Source organism: Microcaecilia unicolor, chromosome 2 (assembly GCF_901765095.1).
Source record: "Microcaecilia unicolor chromosome 2, aMicUni1.1, whole genome shotgun sequence".
Lineage (NCBI taxonomy): Eukaryota > Metazoa > Chordata > Amphibia > Gymnophiona > Siphonopidae > Microcaecilia > Microcaecilia unicolor.
Genome location: NC_044032.1, coordinates 15,609,509 through 15,636,714, shown reverse-complemented (window position 1 = coordinate 15,636,714; position 27,206 = coordinate 15,609,509). Strand labels below are relative to the sequence as shown.

At 45.9% G+C, this 27,206-nt stretch overlaps 1 protein-coding gene across 1 annotated transcript in view; it reads right to left on the bottom strand.

Moving 5' to 3' along the window:
• Positions 1-6,385: 6,385 nt before the first annotated feature.
• Positions 6,386-27,206, bottom strand: part of GBA2 (glucosylceramidase beta 2) — a 169,209-nt gene continuing 148,388 nt past the window's right edge. Inside the window, 6 exon segments of the mRNA XM_030192800.1 lie at positions 6,386-7,613; positions 12,133-12,324; positions 14,317-14,432; positions 18,565-18,707; positions 20,532-20,638; positions 25,949-26,100. Of these exon segments, the coding sequence (XP_030048660.1) occupies positions 7,308-7,613; positions 12,133-12,324; positions 14,317-14,432; positions 18,565-18,707; positions 20,532-20,638; positions 25,949-26,100 (1,016 nt within the window). The 3' untranslated portion in view covers positions 6,386-7,307.

The following is a 27,206-nucleotide window of genomic DNA, read 5'->3' as shown; positions in this document are numbered from 1 at the left end:
CGTTTTCGCATCCTGTTCAAACTACTTCTACTAACCTATAAATGTATTCACTCTGCTGCTCCCCAGTATCTCTCCACACTCGTCCTTCCCTACACCCCTTCCCGTGCACTCCGCTCCATGGATAAATCCTTCTTATCTGTTCTCTTCTCCACTACTGCCAACTCCAGACTTCGCGCCTTCTGTCTCGCTGCACCCTACGCCTGGAATAAACTTCCTGAGCCCCTACGTCTTGCCCCATCCTTGGCCACCTTTAAATCTAGACTGAAAGCCCACCTCTTTAACATTGCTTTTGACTCGTAACCACTCGCCTCCACCTACCCTCCTCTCTTCCTTCCACGTTCACATTAATTGATTTGATTACTTTATTAATTTTTTGTCTATTAGATTGTAAGGTCTTTGAGCAGGGACTGTCTTTCTTCTATGTTTGTGCAGCACTGCGTACGCCTTGTAGCGCTATAGAAATGCTAAATAGTAGTAGTAGTAGTAACTGAGGACAACCTGCTGAGCAGCATAGCAGATTGCTGGAGTCTTTCGCAGAGTCGCAGGCTGTTGGAGCCTTAAGTACTTACTGTAGACTCTCAGCAGGTACATCTCATTTCATCTGTCCAAACTTACCCTTGGTGTCTCTCTTGCAAGCATGCCTTAATTCTGACGTCATCTACTATGTTAATCCCTTTATTAGGCTGGTCCTTGGAGAGAAGTAAAAAAAGGAACCAACCATGCCTAGAACTGCAGGTTTCTCTGAAATTCTTTGCATTTCTGTGTAAGAATTAGGACTTGAAGTATTAATTTATCTGACTTGATTTCCCACTCACCCATCTTAATGATTCTTTTACTTGCACAGACTCTTAAGAGGCTTCGTTCCTTTTTGGCTTTCCAAAATTAAACTTGCTCTTCCTCAGCTATAATCAGAACACCCAATTCCTTGGGCAGATGTTTCAAGATTATTTTACAATTGTGCGGTGCATTTGCATAATTTTGAATTAGTGTGTATATTAAATAATGCAGAATTATTTTTCATCACAAAGAGTTTGCAAGCCTTGTTTTGTGTCTGAACAATTAATTTCGTCCTTTTGGGAGTTTTTTTGGGGGCAGGATGGAGGAGGAGAGAAAGAGTAGCAATCAGAGATGCAAGGAAGAATAGGAGACAGGGAGGCAAGGAAAGGGAGGAATGGGGTTGGGGGAGGAAGAAAGAAGAGGTGATCGGTTTTGCATCTCTTTTGTGCTTAATGTTATTTTTGTTTTTATGTACTAATAGTATTTTGCATTTTATGTAATCTATCTTTGTGTCTTACCTTTACCAGAAATGGACTATCAAATACTACTAAACATTTCGATAATTCTACTAGATGTATGCAGTGCTGTACACATTATATGCAGGTACTTTGTCCATCTCTAAAGAGCTCACAGTCTAAGTTTTGGTACCTGAGGTAATGGAGGGTTAAGTGACTTGCCCAAGGTCACAAGGAGCTGCAGTGGGAATTGAACCCACTTCCCCAGGATCAAACTCTGCTGCACTAACCACTAGGCTTCTCCTCCACTAGCAACATTCCATGTAGAATATACTCATATCACCCCTCTCCTCAGGTCACTTCACTGGCTTCCGATCAGATACCGCATTCAATTCAAGCTTCTCCTTCTTACCTACAAATGCACTCAGTCTGCTGCCCCTCACTACCTCTCTACCCTCATCTCCCCTTACGTTCCCGCCCGTAACCTCCGTTCACAGGATAAATCCCTCCTCTCAGTACCCTTCTCCACCACCGCCAACTCCAGGCTCCGCTCATTCTGCCTCGCCTCACCCTATGCTTGGAACAACCTTCCTGAACCCTTACGCCAAGCCCCCTCCCTGCCCGTCTTCAAGTCTTTGCTTAAAGCCCACCTCTTCAATGCTGCGTTCGGCACCTAACCCTTACCGTTCAGTGAATCCAGAATGCCCCAATTTGACTGCCCCTATCGGACCGACCGTTCACTTGTCTATTAGATTGTAAGCTCTTTGAGCAGGGACTGTCTCTCTTTGTTAAATTGTACAGCGCTGCGTAACCCTAGTAGCGCTCTAGAAATGTTAAGTAGTAGTAGTAGTAGAATCTCAAATAGAGAAAGGGAAATGGGACTTGATTTACTGCCTTTCTGTGGTTTTTGTAACTACATTTCAGAGTGGTTTACATAGTATATACAGGTACTTATTTGTACCTGGGGCAATGGAGGGTTGAGTGACTTGCACAAGGGACTACAGTGGGAATCAAACCCAGTTCCCCAGGATCAAAGTCCGCTGCACTAACCACTAGGCTACTCCTCCACTGTAACGCTCACTGTAGAATCTCAAATAGGGAAAGGGAAGTGAGACTTGATATACTATAACTACATTCAAAGCAGTTTACATAGTATATACAGGTACTTATTTTATACCAGGGGCAATGGAGGGTTAAGTGACTTATACAGAGTCACAAGGAGCTGCAATGGCAAATCAAACCCACTTCCCCAGGATCAAAGTCCACTACGCTGACCACTAGGCTAATCCTCAACTCAATGAATATAAATAACAGAATGAGGGAAGATCAAGGACAGGCAAAACAGGAAGAGGACGGAAGATCGAGGGGATGAAAAGGAGGGATGATTGGGATGGTGTGGAAAAGGAGGAAAGGTTTTGGGATCTTGGAAGGATCCAGAAAGAGTAGGTGGTGTCATCCTTTTTGCTCTGCTTAATATTCTCTCCCTCCTTTCCACCCTGGACCTCATTCTCTCTCCATTCCAGACTTTCTGTAGCTTCTTGTCCCCGTTTCAGATGCTCCAACACACACGTGCACATGTCTACAACCCCTCAACTCCTCTTTCACAGAAACTTGCTTCATCTACTCACACAGCCCCAGCCCCTCTTTCCTCAACCCCTCATCATTCACAACTCCTTATGAACCGGTTTCTCAAATCTCCCCCCCCCCACGGACAAAGCTCCAATTTCTGAACTGCTCTCCTCTCATTCACAATCATCCTTCTAGCCCACTATGTTAATTAGGCAGCAGGAAGAGAGCAGCTGGGTTACTTCCTCTTCATCTGTGAACTGCAGGATTCAAAGCAGCAGTCATCCTGGGCAGGAGCGGAAGACGACGTGGCTCGATGTGCTGGCTTGGTCCCAGGGGCGTAGCCAGACAACAGATTTTGGGTGGGCCTAGGCAAGAAGTGGGTGGGCATCAAGTGTTCTCCCCTTCGCTCACCACCAAAAAAAAAATCTCAGCTGGTGGGAAATGCTTCTTTCCACCTTAGTAGTCTGCAGCAGGCATGCGCTGAAAACTGAGCTTGCGCAGGTGCCAGTATCATGGAGAGTAGCGTTTTCATTACCATCAAAGGGGAAGTCTTCAGCTGGCAGAGCTTGGGATCCCCACCAGCTACTGCTAAACGTGTGCTACTGTTGGGTGGGCCTGAGCCTTAATTGGGTGGGCCCCGGCCTACCTGCGGCTGCGCCGCTGCTTGGTCCAACTCCTTTTTCTGCGGCCAGTTCAGGAAAGAAGGGGGCATCTCCGCTTCCCAGCTGTGCCCATGGTGGTTCCATAGGAAACGAGTAATTCCATATGAGGTGGGAGTTACAGCCCTTCCCTGCTTCTAATCCCACCTGTTTAGTTCTTCCCAATCAAGCCCTTCTGTTTTAACTCAAAGTTTTTTATTGTTTTTTTTTTGCCAGCATCTTCTCTCTCTGTCTTGACTGGATTATCAGCTTCAAGGCGCAGGGGCAATCTTTTATGTGCTTTTAGTTGTGCTATGAAAATTATTAGCCTGGTTGAATGGGGGGGAGTGGGGGAGCCACTGCCCATCCGAGGAAAGAAATGATGAGAAAATATTTTTTGGGATCTGTTGGGTACATGTTGGAAACAGGACGATAGGCTCTGGTCTGATTCAGTACGGCTTTTCTTTGCTTTTAAGTACACACACAGCAGTCTCATGAACGCTCCCTCTCCCCATTCATCATAAGCAAAAAGGAAACTCACAATCTGAATAATAAATTATAATTTATGTTAAATTAAAATGACTCAATAACTAAAATAGATCAAATGAAAACAATATATAATACAGATAACATCGTAATACTGTGCAAATTCTGGTGTGCATTGAGAATCACAGACCAGTCTGGACTATTTGAAAGATCTCAGATGACCACAGGGGCCCTTCACAGTTCTCCGAGGAATCCAGAACAAGGCAAGGAGACCTCAGAGCAGGAAGGACTGTGCCTCCAGGACCTCAAGACTTGACTGTCCTTTTCAGTGCCCTTGAGGATTCCCAGGGCACGAAACAAAGCCCCTGAGTCTGGCTGGAAACCCTGTGAGATGTCTGCAGGGGCTCCCATGAGCTGCCAGGGCAAAATCTGTGAACACAATGGGACTCAGACGATGCAGTACAACCTTGATTATTGGTCATAAATCACAAGCAGAAAAAAATGGCAATGATTAGTGATTGTCCTTTAGCTTTAGATAAAATTACCTATTCCTTGATTATCACATTGAAGTGGACGAAGGATAAAACAGAAGATGAACCAGTCGGAAAAGAACTCAGCTTTGGGAAATGTTCTCCCCTCTTTCCATGGTCCACCTGTACAAGGTTAGGGAGCCTGTATACACGTGAATGTGGATTGTTTGTGACTTGTGCACAGAAATTACACACATGAACCATATAGAAATGACAACACGAGGAAGGCCTTGATTTCTAATACAGTGCAAAAATGCTGCATTTTCACTGATTAAGGACGGTGCCTGAACCGTGACATCAGCCGGACAACCGGCCTCCGCACAGAATTTCTTGGGACATGATTAAGGCAGGATCTCACAGCCCTCATATGGGTGGCTGGGAGTAAGAAAGACACCGTTACAAAAATGGAAGGAAAGAAAACCCCTCTACAGTGGCAATTTACTGGGGAGGCAATTTGATTTTTCTTTATAGTCTGCATTAGTGCATTAACAGAAGTGATAATGTACAGTTTTCACAGTGAAATCTCAGCGTCAGCTGGTTCCAGTAACTTTAGACTGATATGTGTGTGTGTTTGGGGGGGGGGGGGGGGGGCTGAAAAGAATCAGGAAGTACATCTGGGATTTAGCCTCCCAAGTTCAGTCACCTTCATGTCATTATCCTTGCTCAAGAAACAAAACAGCAAAGATAACCATCAAAAGCAAAAAACAAAAAATATAAAAATAAAAAAAATATATATAAAAAACGTCAAAATTTAAAATTAATCATAAAATATGTATTTAAAAGATGAATCCATCACAATCAAAAAATTACATAAAAAAGACGACACTTTGGATGTAAAAATGAAGAATCAACTTTATTAGCCAAACTGTAGCAGGGAGAAAGGGACTCGACACAGCTGTGTTTCGGCCGTACTGGCCTGCGTCAGGAGTCTTCTCTGCCGTCTGTTGATTATTAATTCTATCCAAATATAAAAAGAATATGTGTGTCTTACCAATAAACTGAAGCTATAGTGCTCAATTGTACTGGAAACAAAGTTCGGTTTGATTGCATAGATCAGAGACGCTGCTCTGATCTTCTCCGCTCAACAACTTTGTTTCCAGTACAACAGACGGCAGAGAAGACTCCTGACGCAGGCCAGTACGGCCGAAACACAGCTGTGTCGAGTCACTTTCTCCCTGCTACAGTTTGGCTAATAAAGTTGATTCTTCATTTTCACATCCAAAGTGTCGTCTTTTTTATGTAATTTTTTGATTTTGATGGATTCATCTTTTAAATACATATTTTATGATTAATTTTAAATTTTGACGTTTTTTATATATATTTTTTTTATTTTTATTTTTATATTTTTTGTTTTGTTGGTCATCTTTGCTGTTTTGTTTCTTGTTGATTATCCTTCCTCATTCCTGAGTCCAAAAGTGATTGCAGTCACTGAAATTGACCATGAGGTACCTACAAAAAAAAATCACTGACAGAAATGATCAAAAAGCTGCAAACTGCCCACATGAATCAGCAAAGCACCTTCACAGTTCAACAAAAAAGGAGAAGAGATGGCTGAGGGGAGACATGATAGAGGTATATAAAATAATGAGTGGAGTGGAACAGGTGGATGTGAAGCGTCTGTTCATGCTTTCCAAAAATACTAGGACTAGGGGGCATGCGATTAAACTACAGTGTAGTAAATTTAAAACAAATCGGAGAAAATGTTTCTTCACCCAACGTGTAATTAAACTCTGGAATTCATTGCCGGAGAAAGTGGTGAAGGCGGTTAGCTTAGCAGAGTTTAAAAAGGGGTTGGACGGTTTCCTAAAGGACAAGTCCATAAACTGCTACTAAACGGACTTAGAAAACTCCACAATTCCAGGAATAACATGTATAGAATGTTTGTACGTTTGGGAAGCTTGCCAGGTGCCCTTGGCCTGGATTTGCCGCTGTCGGGGACAGGATGCTGGGTTCGATGGACCTTTGGTCTTTTCCCAGTAAGGCATTACTTGTGTACTTATGAGTCACAGAGAAGGGAACCTCTTTATTTAGCAGTCACAACTCAGTGACTAGAGATGCCACCATCTCTCCCCTTCTTCGCTAGGGTGGTTGATATTGCTCACAGTTATGGATCCTAAATAAAGCCCCATCTTTTGTACTGTGAACAATGTGAGCAGTTTGCTTTTGCAGGGCACCCTGTGCAACAGTTATCGAAGTCCAAGTACATTACAAAGGTACGGAGGGCATTCTGGTTAAATAAAAGAAAAAAAAAAAAAAAAAAAAAAAAAAAGAGAGCGACTGAAGATAGAAAGATTAGCAGAAGGGAAGGAACTTTCGTTTCAATACATCTTTGCTTTTTCATTGGTTAAACTTATTGCAAGCTAGGCTGGGGGAGGGAACAAATCCCCAGGGTTAAGTTACACTGGGAGGATTCCACCATCTTGGTACCTACACACACTGGAGTGGATATCGACTGCTACATGGCCCTCACTGGCCTCTGATAACCCTTATTTCACTGGGAGAACTGCTTCACCCACAGTGAGGAGAAGATGGAGAAAGAAAACAAAAAGTGAAAATTGCATCTTAAAAAGGGCAACTATTCATCAATGATAACCCCGAGGTCTCTGCAGTACTTTGCTACCACCTCTCTGGAGTGCGTGCTGGGCGACACTAAGGGACTGGAGAAATGCTAAAGTTTCAATACACATAAATAAACCTTTAACACTTGAGAGTTCCATCACTCTTTTGTCCGAATATTTTCTTAGATCAATCCAACTCTGAGTCTCAGATGTCTCTCCTGTTCATGAAACTTGATTCTTTGGAGACCTTTCTCATGTCCGAACACGGGGTCTCGAGTGCTCTCCTTTCCGCATTTAGGGTCCGTGAAGCCTACCCACTCCTGGAGCTTCTGCAGATTCTCTTGGTTCTACCTTCAGAGTCTCTGCGTGCCAGGCTGCGGTTTCTGAGACACGTCCTTCTCCCGCCTCCACGGTCCTAGAAGTAGCTTGACGATCCAGTGCAAGTTGCATAGCCCAGATACTGAGGGGACGCATGTATGCCAAGGAACGGTAAATATTTTTCTCACAGTAGGCCTCTGGGGTCTGAAAACCCATACCCAGACGTTCCCACACGGTCCTGTAGCAGCCCTCTGCAGTTTCAAAGCCCTCCTTCACCAAACCCTGTCAGGCAAAGAGAAAGGGATACAAGGTTAGGATTTAAGCAGCAGAACAGGAACCACACATGCGAGCTGCCCAAATCTCTCATCTTAGCTACTGTTACTACCACTAAACTAAACTCATGAATTCTTCCCCCATTTGCCCTCAACACTGGACACCTACTGCTGCTATGATTCTCTCTCTCCTGTGCCACTGTTACATAGTAACATAGTAGATGACGGCAGAAAAAGACCTGCCCGGTCCATCTAGTCTGCCCACGATAAACTCATATGTGTATACCTTACCTTGATTTGTACCTGTCTTTTTCAGGGCACAGACCGTATAAGTCTGTCCAGCAGTATTTCCCGCCTCCCAACCACCAGTCCCGCCTCCCATCACCGGCTCCGGCACAGACCCCGTATAAGTCTGCCCTCCCCCATCCTAGCCTCTCAACCACCAACCCCTCTTCCCCCCGCCACCCAATTTCAGCTAAGCTTCTGTGGATCCATTCCTTCTGCACAGGATTCCTTTATGCCTATCCTGTTGCAAGAATCCACCATCTTGGGTTGCTTCTCCTGCCTACAGACGGACTCCTCAAGCCATGTTATGCGGGACAGTTTCCCTTTTGCCTTATACCCACCTCTTCAGGGCTCCAGAAGGCCCAGGAACTGGAGAAGGGGAGAATGAGATGGCTACAATGTCTGAGGGGCAGAAGCAGCTATCTTAATCTGAAGGAGAACGTTAGGGGGTTTCTCTGTATACGGGCATGTTAGTTTACTGGATTACATTTGTGGCTTGAATTAGAGGAGTAATGGCTTCTTATTTTCTCTTTGAATTGGTGACATCAGTAGGTCTTGGGTGCAAGGAAAATACCTGTAGGGGAATGCTGCGGTTTGGTAACACTATGTTTAGGGTAGATGGAAGGAACTGAGTTCAATTCCCACTTCAGGCACAGGCAGCTCCTTGTGACTCTGGGCAAGTCACTTAACCCTCCATTGCCCCATGTAAGCCGCATTGAGCCTGCCATGAGTGGGAAAGCGCAGGGTACAAATGTAACAAAAATAAAATAGATACTATTGGAGATTCTACATGGAATGTTGCTACTATTGGAGATTCTGTTGCTACTATTGGAGATTCTACATGGAATGTTGCTACGATTGGAGATTCTACATGGAATGTTGCTACTATTGGAGATTCTGTTGCTACTATTGGAGATTCTACATGGAATGTTGCTACTATTTGAGATTCTACATGGAATGTTGCTATTCCACTAGCAACATTCCATGTAGAAGGCTGCGCAGGCTTCTGTTTCTGTGAGTCTGACATCCTGCACGTACGCAGGGTACAAATGTAACAAAAATAAAATAAAAAATAAAAGAATAACCTCCCACTCTGTAACCCTGGCAGTTCCCACATGTGATACCTGCACCAGAAAACATTGTGATTTACCTGGAAAAAAGAAACTGCCTCCTTTTTGCCAACTTTTATTCATGTAAGATCACTCTATGCACATGATTTTGAGACAAAAGCTTGACTTAGTCATTTAAAAAAAAAAAAAAAAACAACAGAGGCCCAACTAGCTGGAATGTGGAAACTTAAAAGAATCAAACCTTTCTTCCCAAGGGAAATATTCCGCAGCCTGGTACAATCAATGGTGCTCAGTCATCTAGACTACTGCAATGCCATCTATGCAGGATGCAAAGAACAAATCATTAAGAACCTTCAAACCGCTCAAAACACAGCAGCCAGACTCGTATTTGGAAGAATGAAATACGAAAGCGCCAAACCCCTAAGAGAAAAATTACACTGGCTCCCACTAAAAGAACGAATTGCGTTCAAAATCTGCACCCTGGTCCATAAAATCATTCACGGCGAGGCCCCGGTCTATATGTCAGACCTAATAGACCTACCAACCAGGAACACAAAAAGATCAGCACACACATTCCTGAATCTCCACTACCCCAGCTGCAAAGGATTTAAATACAAATCAACATATGCATCCAGCTTCTCCTACATAAGCACGCAATTATGGAATGCACTGCGAAACGTCATAAAAACAATGCATGACCTAACAATCTTCCGAAAATCACTAAAAAACAACCTGTTCAAAAAGGCATACCACCATGATCCATCCTAAATACTAGACAACGAAACTCCACCAAAATCAGACAATAACCGAATTCTTTACACTTGACTGCTTCATTCACTCTGTCACTAATGAACTCTAACGCACCACCACTCTCTCTCTCGTGCCGGAAACGAACTCTCTATACTTGACTGCTTAATTTACTCTATCATGTAGAGAGGTGTGGTAGCCATGTTAGTCCACTCTTAAAGGTAATCAATAGAAATCAAACAAAATAAAACATAGAAAAGAAAATAAGATGATACCTTTTTTATTGGACATAACTTAATACATTTCTTGATTAGCTTTCGAAGGTTGCCCTTCTTCGTCAGATCGTAAATAAGCAAATGTGGTAGCAGATAGTATATATAAGAGAAACATCAAAGCATTACTTTGACAGTCTGACAGAGTATTTCTCTGTTTATTACCCTCCTCTCACCTACCAACACCCATTCTGTTAGAATATCAATGAAATGCTTTGATGTCCCCATGCATACCCCCACCCTCCCACTCTGTCAGACTGTCAAAGTAATGCTTTGATGTTTCTCTTATATATACTATCTGCTAACACATTTGCTTATTTCCCATCTGACCAAGAAGGGCAACCTTCGAAAGCTAATCAAGAAATGTATTAAGTTACGTCCAATAAAAAAGGTATCATCTTATTTTCTTTTCCATGTTTTATTTTGTTTGATTTCTATTGATAACCTCTATCATGTATGAACTTTAATGCAATACCACTTTGTATTTCTCATCCCGGAAACGGCGATCGCCACTACGGCATAATGTAAGCCACATTGAGCCTGCAAATAGGTGGGAAAATGTGGGATACAAATGCTACAAATAAATAAAGAAAGAAATGGTGGAGCAACATGGTGGTTACAGATGTTCTGCAGTTGCAGAGCCAGATAACTCCAGAGGAAGGTGACTTTGTATTCTTAGAAGAACCAGCGTTATTATTAGCCTTTCTAGGTAAGAATTATTATTAGCCTGAGTACTAACCAAGTTATTATAATACTAGCCATTGAGCCCGTAAAAACGGGCTAGTATAGGAAGGGGGGGGGGGGGGTGAAAGGCTCCCCCCCCCCCCCGCCGCCGAGTTCGCCGCTGCCGCTCCCCCTCCGTGTTCGCCCCCCCCCCTGGAGCTGTCGCCACCCACCTTCCACCTGGTCGGGACCTCGCTCCGCTATTGAAACAGCGAGGGCACGCAGCACACAGCTCTGCTGAGCTGCCGTCGGCCTTCCTTCTTCTCTGCCTGTCCCGCCCTCTTGTGACGTAATGTCGTCGAGGGCGGGACACAGGCAGAGAAGAAGGAAGGAAGGCCGACTGCAGCTCAGCAGAGCTGTGTGCTGCGTGCCCTCGCTGTTTCAATAGCGGAGCGAGGGCCCGACCGGGTGGAAGGCGGGTGGCGGCGGCGACTCCGGGTGGGGGGGAGCGTTAGCGATGGCGGTGTCCCTTGCAAATGCGCAGTAGAGACCCTCTCTGTTCCGCCCCCGTTATCACGTATTGACGCAGAGGCGGGGCAGAGAGGGTCTCTACTGCGCATTTGCGAGTGAGTACGACACTCGCCATTTATATATATTGATATCCAATAAGTGCTAACCACAATATTATCATAGCCAATAAGTGTGATTATTGTCGTGTTTCCTATGAATAATTTGTTGGCATAATGAAGGTATAAAAATGATTGTATTTCCTACTTCTGCGGAGATCTAGGTAGAAAATACTTTTGTATAGCAACTGCTCTCCCTCCCCAAAGCAATTACCAATTGTACCTGTATTTGGTAAGTTACTAATAAAAAGAAATTGGTTTCTCAATTACACGTGGACTTGGGTCTTTTGTCTCTCCAAATTGGGTTTGGCAGGTAATCTGGGGAGGTGGTGAAAAGACCCAAAAAACAACGGGTGGAGGGCGTATAATTTTTTGGGCAATGTAAAGTAGATGAGAGCGTGGGCCCCTGTATGTTACCCACTTTCGGTAGATGAGTGGAGGGTGTATAATTTTTTGGGTAGTGTAAAGTAGATGAGAGCGTGGGCCCCTGTGTGTTATCCACTTTCGGTAGATGAGTGGAGGGTGTATAATTTTTTGGGTAGTGTGAGGTAGATGACAGTATGGCAGTGTGGGCCCCTGTATGTTACCCACTTTCGGCTGCTGGGTGGAGGGTGTATAATTCTTTGGGAATGTGAGGTAGGTGAGAGTTTGGGTCCTTTTATGTTGCACACTTTCAGCCCCTGGGTGTGTATTTCCTTAGGCAGGTTGAGTTGTAGAACAAGGTAAGCTGCTGTGTGTTGCACCATGAAGCCCTTGAGCTGATGGTTTAAGTGACGATTGCGACAGAACCACTGCACGCACCAGTGTACAGATACTGAAGATAAAGGGGGCTGTGCTGTCACGGGGAGAGGAGGGCTTCTGTGTACCTCATGGATCATTGTTGCTGCAAGGCCATACACCACACCGACCCACACTTCATTAGACTGCACGCTGGAGTTGTCTACATGGCCGCTGGGCCTCATGCCATTCACAGCTCCCATTGTCCCGTTCGCAAACCTTTGCACATTCAGCTCAAAGATGGTCTTCAAAGCACTGACAACATGTGACCTGGGGAACACCTGAAAGAGAAAGTGAATCAGATATTTCACCTTTTTTATTTATTATGATTTACCAACCACCTTTTTGAAGGAATTCACTCAAGGTGGTGTACATAAGTATTGCCATACTGGGAAAGACCAAAGGTCCATTGAGCCCAGCATCCTGTTTCCAACAGTGGCCAATCCAGGTCACAAATACCTGGCAAGATCCCAAAAAAGTACAAAACATTCTATACTGCTTATCCCAGAAATAGTGGATTTTCCCCAAATCCATTTAATAATGGTCTATGGACTTTTCCTTTAGGAAGCCATCCAAACCTTTTTTTAAACTCCGCTAAGCTAACCGCCTTTACCACATTCTCTGGCAACGAATTCCAGAGTTTAATTACACGTTGTGTGAAGAAAACTTTTCTCCAATTCGTTTTAAACATGAGCAACAGACAATTACAGCAGTGAAAATATTCAAATAATGATACAAACTATGGCACACTATACTACTATTACACAATACGTAATAGAACATTTTAATTGACAGCGTAGGTTATAAGTAAAGATGAAACATATAGATAGGTAAGAGAGTAAGAGCTAAGGGGACTAATTTAAAGAAAGTTGCACATGAGGTCAGACAGATGGTTAACATAAAGGCCTGGGTGAACAGCCAAGCTGTCACCTGCTTCCTGAAGCAGAGATAGTCTTGTGTTAAGCGGAGCCTTTCAGGCAGCGCATTCCACCTTTGAACATAACACACAAGTTTCACGACCAGACCATCAAAAAGCAGACAGCAAGTGAAGCTCTGCATCAAAAGGATGACATACAGGCCCCACACATCCCAGTAGGACTATGCAGATCAGCCAATTCTCAAATCCCAAGGGACTGTTCAGGTAGAATCTCAAGAGTGCGTACACAGTAGGGTTACCATATTTTGTTCCCCAAAAAGGAGGAAACATGCCCCGCCCCCTTTCATGCCCACCCCGCCCCCTTTCACAACCCACCCCACCCCCTTTCACGCCCTCCTCCGCCCCCTGTCACATTTTCTCCTCCCCCCTGTCATACACCCCGTCACTCCCCCTCCCCTTACCTTACTACTGCCCTGGTGGTCCAGTGATTCAAAATGGCCGCCGAGAGTTGAAGTCTTGCAGGGTCACTTCAAATCTCGGCGGCCATTTTGAATCGGCGCCGAGATCACGAACAGGAAAGATGCGTGTAGGGCAGCGCTCCGGGCAGGAAAGAGAGGTCTCTTTCCTGCCCCGAAGGCAGAAGAGGTCACTAGACCACCAGGGCTGTAGTAAGTAAGGGGAGGGGAGGCTAGCAATCTGCCCGTTTGTCCGGATTTCTGGACAAACGGGCAGATTGGCAAAACCCGCCCGGTTGCCCGGGCGTGTCCTCAAAAAGAGCACATGTCCGGGTCGCTTTACTCATACTACCCCTCTCCTCAAGACCCTTCACTGGCTCCCTATCCGTTTTCGCATCCTGTTCAAACTTCTTCTACTAACCTATAAATGTACTCACTCTGCTGCTCCCCAGTATCTCTCCACACTCGTCCTTCCCTACACCCCTTCCCGTGCACGCCGCTCCATGGATAAATCCTTCTTATCTGTTCCCTTCTCCACTACTGCCAACTCCAGACTTCGCGCCTTCTGTCTCGCTGCACCCTACGCCTGGAATAAACTTCCTGAGCCCCTACGTCTTGCCCCATCCTTGGCCACCTTTAATCTAGACTGAAAGCCCACCTCTTTAACATTGCTTTTGACTCGTAAACACTTGTAACCATTCGCCTCCACCTACCCTCCTCTCCTCCTTCCTGTACACATTAATTGATTTGATTTGCTTACTTTATTTTTTGTCTATTAGATTGTAAGCTCTTTGAGCAGGGACTGTCTTTCTTCTATGTTTGTGCAGCGTTGCGTATGCCTTGTAGCGCTATAGAAATGCTAAATAGTAGTAGTAGTAGTAGTAGTAAATCTGGATATATGGTAACCCTAATCTGAGGGATACTGAATTTATCGTCGGTACCTCATAGCATCCGGTCCCCAGGTTGCAAGCTCTCAGGAACCATTGTCCAGCACACTGATCAGACATCACACTGTTAGAATAGGAATGAGTACTGCAGTCGTAATTATAGTACCGCCCTGCGAAGAAGAGACACAGACACAGACTTAGGGGGTAAATAAGAGCAGTAAAGGCAAATCTGTCACTTCAGCAAACCACATCAGTTCCAGGGAACTCAGTACTGACTGAAACAGAAAGGCAGTGGCGTTCCTAGGGGGGCTGACACCCGGGGTGGATCGCCGATGCGCCCCGCCCCCCAGGTGCAGCGCAACTCCCCCCCCCTGGCGAAAGGACACCCCCCCCCGGTGCACACTGCTGGGAGGGGGGGGGGGGGGGAGGGCCGCACGCCTGTCCGCTTCGTTTGTTTCCATGCTCCCTCTGCCCCGGAACAGGAAGTAACCTGTTCCGGGGCAGAGGGAGCACAGAACGAACGTAGCGGACAGGTGCACGGCACACCCCCCCCAGCGGTGTGCAACCGGGGCGGACCGCACCCACCGCCCCCCGCCCCCACCTTGGTACGCCACTGCAGAAAGGAAGGACCCTGCCAGAGATGAACTTCAGCGTATCCCCCTGGCTGACAGAGGAAGAACAGGTCATGGAGTAGCTGGGTTGGTACCTCCCGAACCGTGAAAAAAAACAACCAAATCAACTTTGGCTGGGTACCATCCAGCAAGGACACAGTTGCACTACATATGAGAAATTAAATTAAAGCCAACAGATGCTCTTACCTACCTTCTCGAAAACTGCTGCACGGTGCATGTATCTGCCCGTAACAACAGACACTTATTTACTAATCCATAACTGATCCAGGAACATCTCTCTGCTCTGTTCTCCTCTATTTACCTTTATGTCTGCTATGCTAAGGTGACTTTATAAGCAGCTACTTGAGTCTGCAATGTCCAAGTTGTTCTTCCAATGGTGGTCCATGTATTAGTTCGATTTCCCTAAATCCTTAATGTAATGTGAATGCTGAAGTTGTAATTGGTTTTGTTTTTTTTTTCAAACAGACAAATAACTGACCTCTATTTAAATATCTAGGGGAAGAGGGGGTCCTTAGCACATCCACAAGCCACTGAGAAAGCTCCTGACTGGGTCATACCCTGGCTCTTTCGATAGTCCTTTAATGTAGGTTTGTCGGCTCTTTCCTGGTTTAAAGCATGCAAGTTTTTTTTTTTAGTTTAAATCAGAGGCGTAGCCAGACACCCAATTCTGGGTGGGCCTGGGCCCAAGATGGGTGGGCGGAAGAACACCATCTTGTCCCACAAGCGATTTGGTCTGTCCCCCTCTCGCCTGCATGCTATATGGTCTCTCAAGCATCCTCCCTCCCCAACAAACCTTTTAAATAGCAGATTTTCACTGGCACCGAGCAGCAACTAATACACACTGCTCATGTTGGCCCCACAGCCTTCCCACTGATGCAACTTCCTGTTTCCACATAGGCGGGGATACATCAGAGGGAAGGCTGTGGGGCCAGTACGAACACTATGTATCAGTCGCTGCTCACTGCAGGCGAAGATCTGCTATTTACAAGGTATGCAGGAGGGAGAGTAGTTGGGAGTTTTTGGCTGGTGGGGCTTGGGGATTCCTGCCAGCCACATCATAGGTGTGCTGCTACTGGGTGGGCCTCAGTGGTGTGCTGGAGCAGGCTCTCACAGGCTCGCAAGAGCCAGTTGTTAAGTTTTTAAGAATTTTGGGAGCCGGTTGTTAAAGTAGGGCCCTCCATGGCTACTTTAACAACTGGCTCCCAAAATGTGGGCTTGGGCCCCCTGTTGAGTTCTCTTTTACTTTGCTGGTGGGGATGCTGAGCCCCGCCAGCCAAGTAAATAGACTACTGCTGCTCCCCGCTCCTTGTTTCCAGCTCTGAGCAGCAGGCTGGGACTTCTCCAGCATGTGTGAGATGTTTCAGCATGCTGCTCAGAGCAAGGTGTTGGGAGTGGTAGCAGTCCATTTATTGGCTGCCAGCATAGTATGCCTAGCGAGCCCGCACGAAGGGAGGGAGGAGAGAGAGGCAAGTGTTGTTCCCCCACCCCATCCCCCCCCGGCCACCCCTGGCCCTTCCAACTGCAGAGCTGGCTACGTCCGGAGAAAGAGCCTGTTGTTAAAAATTTACCAGCACACCCCTGGTGGGCCTCCACCCTTGGCTATGCCACTGGTTTAAGTTCTGGTTTGAAACAGCGCTGCGCTGCATATGCTTTGTAGCGCTATAGAAATGCTAAATAGTAGTAGTAGTAGTAGAAACAGCTAAGGATTGCAGTACCTTGCCCCAGGGGCACATTTTGGTCTGCCGCCCCACCATCGCCCTGCTGCTCCCCACCCACTGCCGCAGCAAATACCTTGGCTAGTGGGGATCCCCAACCCCCGCTAGCTGAAGACTTGTCCAGCGACGGTCTCCGGCACCGCCACGTTACCTGCCCTGCTCTCTCTTCCCCTCACGTCCTGCGCGCTCCTTTTAGTGAAACTGAGCATACTCGGTTTCGCTAAAAAAAAGCGTGCTGGACGTGACGGGGAAGACAGAGCAGAGCAGGCAACGCAGCGGTGCCGGAGACCGGCGCTGGACAAGGCTTCAGCTGGCGGGGGTTGGGGACCCCTGTCAGCAAAACCAGGGGCCCGGAGGAAATTTGGGGGAGCCCATGGCCCCACGTACCTATGCCACTGTCTTGCCCAGATGAATATAAATAATCTTTTCTATATAGATTGGAAGCTCTCCATGGAAGAAATTTGTTTCTAACTCACACCTTTTGAAGATGTGTATTTCCCTGTTCCTAGAGGGTTTACAATCTAAGTTTGTACCTGAGTCAATGGAGAGTTAAAGTGACTTGCCCAAGATCACAAGGTGTTGCAACTGGATTTGAACCCTGGCCTCCCTGGTTCTAAGCCCAATGTACTAGGTATTTGGCTATTCCTGCAATCCGGAACCTGCTTGCCCACACAACTCAATCTGTGAAACTGAAGCACCACCTCTCATGGTAAGAACATGGATGAAAGACTCTCACACAACTTAGAAGGAACGTTGCTCACTGTACCAAAGGAACAGAGACAGACATATCAAAGAAAGAGAGATGTGCAAACACAGGACACTAGACTGGAGAAAAAGGAATGAGGCCTGAAATTTCTAAACATATTGAGAAATTCAAAAAGAGAGGACAAAGGGCTTCAGTGAAGTCAGTCACATCTCAGATTAACTTTAGACTAATGACTAGACAATCTCTTCACTAGCCCCCCCCCCCCCCCACAAAAAAAAAAAAAACACCTTTAATTTATATTTAACAATCAGGGCTTTTTTTGAGGGGGTACTTGGGGGTACTGAGTACTGGCACCTTTTTCATTGTCTGCTAAAATTGACCCATGGCCCCAAGTTTTAATGAAAGAGCTCAGGCTCTACACACCAATTCTGCCTTGTCATAGATTCTGTGACTGGTTGCAGGGGGCCTGGCTATTATGGGGTGGGTCCCTCAGTGATCACCCCACCCCTGAAGGGCGGCCTGGCATTTGAGTACCGGCACCTATTTTGCTAGAAAAAATGCACTGTTAACAATAATTATTATCTTTTGATTTCATGTTTTTTTCTTATTTTTTTCATATGACTGTATTAATTCAACAAATCCACTGATATCGCTAAAACCCTTTTTCCTCTCAGGGCCGCCGAGAGACTAGGCCAGGCCTGGGGCAAGGCCACCCCGCCTCCCTCCCCCCGTCGCTGCAGTCCGTGGTCTCACCTGCCTGCCTCCACGGCTCTGGGCCCCATTCATTCAAAGCAGCAGTTGCACATCACCTCTCTTCTGGCCTTCCCTCCCTGTGTCCCGCCCTCGTCTGATGTAACTTCCGGTTTCCGCGAGGGCGGGACACAGGGAGGGAAGACCAGAAGAGACGTGATCTATGACTGCCGCTCTGAATGAAAGGGGCCCGGAGCCGAGGAGGCAGGAAGGTGAGACCGGGGACTGCAGCGCCAGGCCCCCCTTGGAGGCACGGCCAGGGGAATTTTGCCCCCCCCCCGCCCCCCTCTCTCGGCGGCCCTGTTTGCTCCCTTTTTGAATTTTAAATTTAGCAATACAGTGATTATCTTACACACAATAGTTTATAGTGATTTCATCGATATTGCAAGAAGTAATTTATTTGAAGATAGCTGTTATACATATTGAGAACCATAACTTTCTCCAAGCACTGCACAGCTACTGTTAGAACCTTAAGCTCTGCTCTTTAATTGAGACTTACCGTTCCAGAGGAGCTTCTCATAAGCCGTTTTTCCGTTCTCCAGGATTGTGGAATATTTTTGTAAGACTGAATTGTCCTTCAGAATCTCAGCCATCTTGCACATCACACACACAGACGCCAGCCACAGACCACCACAGTATGAGCTGCAATGCATCATAACAATTCATGTATCTGTTATCGAGCTGTGCTATAACAGTGGACACAGGTCTCAGGTAATGTAAAACAATTTAGTCCTGTTATGCTTGATCTAAGATGCTTGAAACCACTACAACACCTAACAAACCAGGCTCAACTTCTAACCAATACAGGTGCTAATTAGGCTCTAACCTCTGCTCTATACAAAAGCAACTATCGCTGGGAAGGAGTCTTCATTCCACTCAACTGTACATTAGACTCACGCTCCAACCAGTGGTGCGTTAACTTCAACTGCCATCTGCCTCATTCAACAACAGCTCTAATCAGCCATAACCTACTACTACTACTTATCATTTCTAAAGCGCTACTACACGTACGCAGCGCTGTACACATTAACATGAAGAGACAGTCCCTGCTCGACAGAGCTTACAATCTAATTAGGCCAGACAAACAGGACAAATAAGGGAAAAGGACAAAGAGTAACAAGGTTCCATGCAGAATCCCATAGTAGCAAGATTCTGTGCGGAATCCCAAAGAGTAGCAAGATTCCAGATTCCCAAAGACTACTACTACTTATCATTTCTATAGCGCTACTAGACGTACGCAGCGCTGTACACTTGAACATGAAGAGACAGTCCCTGCTCCACAGAGCTTACAATCTAATCAGGACAGACAAACAGGACAAATAAGGGATAAGGACAAAGAGTAGCAAGATTCCGGAATCCCAAAGACTACTACTACTTATCATTTCTAAAGCGCTACTAGACGTACGCAGCGCTGTACACTTGAACATGAAGAGACAGTCCCTGCTCCACAGAATTCTAATTAGGACAGACAAACAGGACAAACAAGAGATAAGGGAATATTAAAGTGAGGATGATAAAATAAGGGTTAGGAGTTAAAAGCAGCATCAAAAAGGTGGGCTTTTAGCTTAGATTTGAAGACAGCCAGAGATGGAGCTTGACATACTGGCTCAGGAAGTCTATTCCAGGCATATGGTGCAGCAAGATAAAAGGAACGGACTCTGGAGTTAGCAGTGGATGAGAAGGGTGCAGATAAGAGAGATTTACCCAGTGAACGGAGTTCCCGGGGAGGAATGTAGGGAGAGATTGGAGAGGTGCCCCCTCCCTACCCATCTTCAAATCAATGCTCAAAGCCCACCTCTTCAATGTCGCCTTTGGCTCCTAATCACTACACCTCTTCTCAGAAAACTTATCTATCCCAACTTGACATTTCGTCCTTTAGATTGTAAGCTCTTCCGAGCAGGGACCGTCCTTAATTGTTAATTTGTACAGCGCTGTGTAACCCTAGTAGCGCTCTAGAAATGTTAAGTAGTAGTAGTAGTAGTAGGTACTGAGGAGCTGCAGAGTGAATGCACTTATATATCAATAAGAGGAGTTTGAACTGTATGCGGAATGGATAGGAATCCAGTGAAGTGACTTGAGGAGAGGGCTAATATGAGCATAATGACCCTGGCGGAATATTAGTCATGCAGCAGAATTTTGAACAGATTGAAGAGGAGAGAGATGGCTAAGTGGGAGACCTGTAAGAAGCAAGTTGCAATAGTCTAAGCGAAACACCCCATCTTAGCATAAGGGGTATTTCTTTTGTTGATTTCACATTTGCTTTGCTAAAGGAATACTGATGAGCTCTGGTTATAAGGTGCCTCTGTGAGGTGTAGTTCATAGTTCTTTAATCTATGGCTCCATCTACGAGGGAAAAAAAATTAGACAGACCAAATTCTCCCTTTAGCCTCTCCGCTGCCTAAGTATAACACAAATTTCTAGATGTCAAGGACAAGAAATCATTTTTATTCTATAGCAGTCTCTTACCTTGGCCCTGTCATCACCCATCCATCGTACGTCTGATCAGCAAATCCTGAATTCTCAATCAGTCCATCTCCATCTTTGTCAAATTTTAATTCTGAATCCATCACAAACTACAAGAAAAGAAAGAGAGAGTTCTTCAGTACTCAGTTTCACAATTCTCGGGAATGATGAATTGAGGAAATCCTCAGCATGGAAGCTGTGTGACCAAACTGAGTGAGAACTGCTTTCCTGATCATTTTTACGTCTTAAAGCTTAGGAGTAAATCAATTAATTTTGTGTTTAATTGCTTTAGAAGGAGGAAATGTTATTCCTCTGTTTAACTGCCTTCAAAGAAAATAAGCTAGGTTATTTCAGTGTCTTTTTGCCCACCCAGTCCAAGCACATTCCTTGATGTATTATAGAGGCAGATGCACTAAAGCTAAATGAGCCTTTAATGACTCTCCAACGAGGAAAATTTGATCCGTTGCATGCATCAAAGGGCTTTTACCGAGGAAGCCAGCAGCTAACGAAAACGGAATGGAGATGAGCAATTAGTGTGAAAATCCCATTGAAACGACATGCACTAACCTTTTCCGATTGCCTTTACGCAGAAAAAAGGCAGGAAATCTAACGAGAGGTCTGGACCACTCGTTAGGACAGCTCTGTGCCAGGAAAAATCATTAAGAGAAAAAATAAACAAACTTTGAGCCAATCCCAGCGCATTAGCAGAGCTAAAAGCGCTGTGATTGGTCCAAAGGACGTCAGAAAACACATAAAAAAATAAAAATAAAAAAAGGATCGGGAGGGGGCAAGGGCGCTCATCAGGAGCGTCCTGTACGGACGGCCTTGCCCCCTCCCCCGCTGCTCCCCCCCCCCCCCGAAAAAGCAAAATTCTAGCAGCCCCGGCCCCCCTCCCTTCCTCACTACTCTGTCTCACCTCAGCTCCGCCTCCCGACATCCTCCGCCCTGTGCCCCGCCCCCTCTTGGGGTCGTCGCCGCCATTCCCCTCCTCCATCGGGCCCCCCTCCCTCTTACCGGGCCCGTGCAGCGCCTCTCTCCTCTGTCCGAAGGCGCTGCACGGGCAAGAAGAAAGCTGATGCCTGCCTTCGCCCAGCTTCGGTCGCGCGTCTCTCTCCTGCTGCGCCCGCCCCTGTCTGACGTCAGTAACCTACGTTTATTCTTGCTTTTTAATTTAGAATGCAGGGGGAAGTGGGGCGGGGGGAACGGCGACCACGGGTGGGGGGGGGGGGGGCAAGGACGGCCATACAGGACGCTCCTGACCAGCGCCTTTGCCCCCTCCCGACCTTTTTTTTTTTATTTTTGTTTTGATTTGGGAACCATTTGCTTGTGATTTGACTGTGTTTTGACTGTTTGTGGCATGCGCAGAGCAGCTAACATAACGCTTGGCTGCTCTGCGCATGATTTGGGGGCTGATTAACGATGTGTATTGTGATTCTTTGATACATTGTACGTTTCAATACCGATCTCAGCATGTGTGACTTTTTTTTTTGGTGCATTTTTCGTTATTTTAAAATCGTTAGGGACTTTAACGATTTAGATTTTTTTACGTTTGGTTGCTGCATCTGCCTCATAGTCAGTTAACCCAACCAAGAGGACACATTTCAACTCAGTTAGGTATTATGAAGAGTCTCAGATTCCAACATGTGCAAAACATCCTGCAAACAGCGAAATCTAAAGGCCAAATCAAATGGAAGGAGTTTAATAAAGGTTTGGACAAATTCCTGGAGAAAAAGTCCATAGTCTGCTATTGAGACAGACATGGAAAGGAACTGCTTGCCCTGGGTGGCAGAGCCGGTGGTGGGAGGTGGGGCTGGTGGTTGGGAGGTGGGGCTAGTGCTACTACGGTTTGTGCCCTGAAAATGGCAGATAGAAACCAAGGTAAGGTATACACATAAAGTAGCACATATGAGTTTATCTTGTTGGGCAGACTGGATGGACCGTGCAGGTCTTTTTTTCCCGTCATCTACTATGTAGTATGGAGTGTTGCCACAATTTGGGTTTCTGCCAGGTACTTGTGACCTGGCTTGGCCACTGTTTGGAAAACAGGATACTGGGCTTGATGGACCTTCGGTCTGACCCAATATGGCTACTCTTATGTTCTTATGGACTCCTGTGAGACAAAATAGAATAAATGCGTCCTTATCAAATATTTGCTGGTCTTACCAAGCAGATTTTGGTACACTTGAACATTTAATTTTTTCATGCCCTTGTCTGTGTTCATTTTGGCAAGATGTCTGTACTCATATTTCCTCAATACGTCCCATACGTTACCTCTCATCTTGACTATTGCAACCTTCTTCTCGCTGGCCTCCCGCTTAACCATCCCCCCTTCAATCTGTCCAAAATTCCGCCGCACGTCTTATCTACCGCATGAACCGATACTCTCATATCACCCCTCTCCTCAAGTCGCTTCACTGGCTCCCAATCCGCTACCGTATACAGTTCAAGCTTCTCCTATTGACCTTCAAGTGCACTCAATCTGCAGCCCCCCACTACCTCTCTACCCTCCTCTCCCCATATGTTCCCACCCGTAACCTCCGCTCTCAGGAAAAATCACTCCTATCTGTACCCTTCTCCACCACCGTTAACTCCAGACTCCGCCCCTTCTGCCTCGCATCACCTTATGCCTGGAACAGACTTCCCAAGCCCATACGCCATGCGCCCTCCCTGCCCATTTTCAAGTCCTTACTCAAAGCCCATCTCTTCTCCCTTGCTTTTGGCGCCTAACCACCTTCCCCACTCATGTTACCTACACTGACTACATAGTTTGTAACCTTTAGATTGTAAGCTCTCTTGAGCAGGGACTGTCCTTCCCCATGCTAAACTTGTACAGCGCTGCGTAACCCTGGCAGCGCTATAGAAATGCTAAGTAGTAGTAGTAGTAGTAATTTTGGAACCCATATCTTATAAAATAGTGATTTTACGCTTTTTGGGTTTTCCTTATTCACTCTCTCTGGATATCCTAATGGTTCTTGCTTTAAATTATATCTCACCTGCTTGGAAAGGTAATAGTAAAGTTAATGTTTTGGTGGAATTCTGTATGCTCCGTCTATAAACATGAAAAGGTGCTTTCTTAAAGGTCTATGGAATACTCTATGGAGTCCCAAAGTTCAATTTTATTCTACTTAGACTGCTGTTATTCATTGATCACAATTTTTCTTGTATGAAAGCAATGTTAAAGCTCTTTTATGTCCCGGCATACTGCTTGCTGAGTTGTAGAATTGTTTGTACTGTATTTATTTTTACTTGAAAATGATCATAAAAACTATGTAAACATTAAAAAAAAAAAAAAAAGATTTCAAGGAAAAAAGTTTAAAGACAGATTGACTTGCAGGACGTCAGACTCACAGAAGCAGAAGCCTGCGCGGCCACATTGGTGATCTGTAAGGGCCGACTTCTACATGGAATGTTGCTAGTGGAATAGCAACATTCCATGTAGAATCTCAAATAGTAGCAACAGTGGAGGAGTGGCCTAGTGGTTAGGGTGGTGGACTTTGGTCCTGGGGAACTGAAGAACTGAGTTCAATTCCCACTTCAGACACAGGCAGCTCCTTGTGAGTCTGGGCAAGTCACTTAACCCTCCATTGCCCCATGTGAGCCGCATTGAGCCTTGCATGAGTGGGAAAGCGCAGGGTGCAAATGTAACAAAAATAAAATAGATACTATTGGAGATTCTACATGGAATGCTGCTACTATTGGAGATTGTACATGGAATGTTGCTATTCCACTAGCAACATTCCATGTAGAAGGCTGCGCAGGCTTCTGTTTCTGTGAGTCTGACGTCCTGCACATACGTGCAGGACGTCAGACTCACAGAAGCAGAAGCCTGCGCGGCCACATTGGTGATCTGCAAGGGCCGACTTCTACATGGAATGTTGCTAGTGGAATAGCAACATTCCATGTAGAATCTCAAATAGTAGCAACAGTGGAGGAGTGGCCTAGTGGTTAGGGTGGTGGACTTTGGTCCTGGGGAACTGAGTTTGATTCCCACTTCAGGCACAGGCAGCTCCTTGTGACTATGGGCAAGTCACTTAACCCTCCATTGCCCCAGGTACAAATAAGTACCTGTATATAATATGTAAGCCGCATTGAACCTGCTATGAGTGGGAAAGCGCGGGGTACAAATGTAATAAAATAAAATAAAATAAATATTCAAGTACTTTCTCTGTCCCTGGTGGGTTCACAATCTAAATATTGTACCTGGGGCAATGGAGGGTTAAGTGACTTGGCTAGGGTTACCATTCGTCCGGATTTCCCCGGACATGTCCTCTTTTTGAGGGCATGTCCGGGGCGTCCGGCGGGTTTTGGCCGCACGCACGTTTGTCCGGATTTCTGGACAAACGTGCGTGCGGGAGGGCGTGCACAGCCTGCACAGACCGGCAATAGCGCTCCCCAGTCCGTCCTCCCCACCGCTGTCGTAGAGAACGCCGCTAACGTCAAGTAGGAGCCTGCGCAGGCCTCGCGCTCCAACAGCCCACTTAGCTACAGCCTACAATGATTCCCCCAGGACCTTGGAGAAGCTGCTCCTATTGGTGGCCTTGAACATTGCGTCCAATCAGAGGAGAGGAAGGCGGGAGCTGTTGTGTGATTGGCCGGCTGCTGTAAAGTTTGTGTAGTCGTCGCGATGCTAGCGGGTCCGACTCCCGGACTTTGGACGCTTTAAGGCTGCAGCAGTTCATTCTAAAACGCTTCAGAGAGGCAGGCAGTGTGAGAGCTCCGGGGTTAGGGTGAACTGTCTGAGGGGTGTCGGTAACGTCAGTAATCAACAGCAATAAAACATAGAAACGAAAATTAAAAGACACCTTTTTGTTGCTAAAATAACACCGTTACTGCAAAGCTGCCAAGTTACCCAGTAAAGAAGTGATACTTCTTGGAGATGACGGGGGAGGGAAGGTGATGGGGGGAGGAGGGGGGTGACCGGGGGAGGGGAATATGCGTCAGGGGCGGGGCGAGTGTGTGAAAGGGGCGGGACAGGGGGCGTGAAAGGGGCGGGGCAGGGGGACGTGAAAGGGGCGGGGCAAGTGTCCTCTTTTTATGAGGACAAAAAATGGTAACCCTAGACTTGGCCAGTCTTCATCAGGAGCCTCAGAGGAAATCAAACCCAGCTCCCTAGCTTCTCAGTCCACTGCACTAACCATTAGGCTACTCCTCCACACTAAGCAGGGTTTAATGCACATAAACTTAGTTTTTGGTCCACTGCATATGTGAAATGGAATGGAACAGCAGCTTAATGGTTACAGTAGGATGATGTGAATCAGGGAAGTATGTAATACTTTCTGTTTGAAAACTGGTGCAAAGCCATCAGGAGACAGTACCAGCAGGAGGAGAGAGAATCAAAAAGAGGAGACAGGATGTGCAGGAGCTGGATACACAAAGGAGAGAGAGAGAGAGAGAGAGAGAGAGAGAGAGAGAGACTTTACCTGACAGATCGGCCACATGTCCAGCAGGTATGTAAAATTATTTGTGAGACAGTAATCTCGATACACCTGAAGCACAAATTTCAAATTAAGATCCTTCCAATCTGCTGTATCATGGATCAGGTAAGCATTGAGTCTCTCCCAAGGTTCATCTTCTGTATAAAAAAACAGAGAGAAAAAAAGGGTCAGAGACATAGGGGGGTCAGGAGGAACAGAGTAGGGAGACAGGCAAGGCCAAGATCTCCCTCATGATCCAGCAATTCTCCTCAGACAAAGGAATCATTTTAAGCCACATGCCGTGCACTGATATGCTTTGTGCCAAGACTATCTACGTGAGAAAGCACTAATATAACGACCAGAAAAAAAGCAGCAGCAGGGCAGAGCCATGAAGAAATCAAACAGAGGGCAGGCTGTGGGCAGGACAGGAGAAGTACGAGGCAATTTTTTGTATTTCATGGAATACTTTCATACTTGTTCAATCCTTGAGGCACAGCAAAACAAATTTCCCATAATCCTCTGTCTCCCTTACCTGATCCTGTCTCTTACCTCCCTGCCATGTGATCCTTTTTCATCTCTCCCTCTCACCCATGTGTTCCCGTTTCACTCCCCACCAAGAAACATGAAGATATTGGGTCTTGCCTGTTAATTTTCTTTCCTTTAGACCACCAGACCAATCCAGAACCTGTGAACTGTGCCCGATGACTAACAGGTGGAGATATACAGAACTGTGTGCTCTGCCCTATCAGGGCACTGTGCAGTTTCAAGGGTTCAGTATTTTGCTAACAAAACAGTGGAATTCCTCTAAAGTAATATAGATGTAAAATTTTCACTCCTTTTTCATGAATCTGTTAAACCAAATACTTTTTAAGAAGATAGTATCTCAATAAACATAGTAACATAGTAAATCAGAGCAGATAAAGACCTCTACGGTCCATCCAGTCTGCCCCAACAAGATAAACTCATTGTTTAAACAAACAGATAAGAAGAGATCCTAACTGCCAAAACCCCACAGAAGTGCTGAGTTATTTTGAAACAGGGCAGGAATCTGGACTGGTCTGGTGGAACCAAGAGAAAGAAACTTTTAGTAGGTTAGACCTAATTTCTCATTTCTTAGCATCCTCATCAGACCAATCCAGAACGCGCTGGGTCTAGCAAAGCAGTCTTTACAATGGGCAAGATTCAGAGACCGCTGCTCTGAGAACCGAAACTCAGAAGCAAACTTACATTCTTACTGCCATATTCAACCTATAGTGTTTCATAA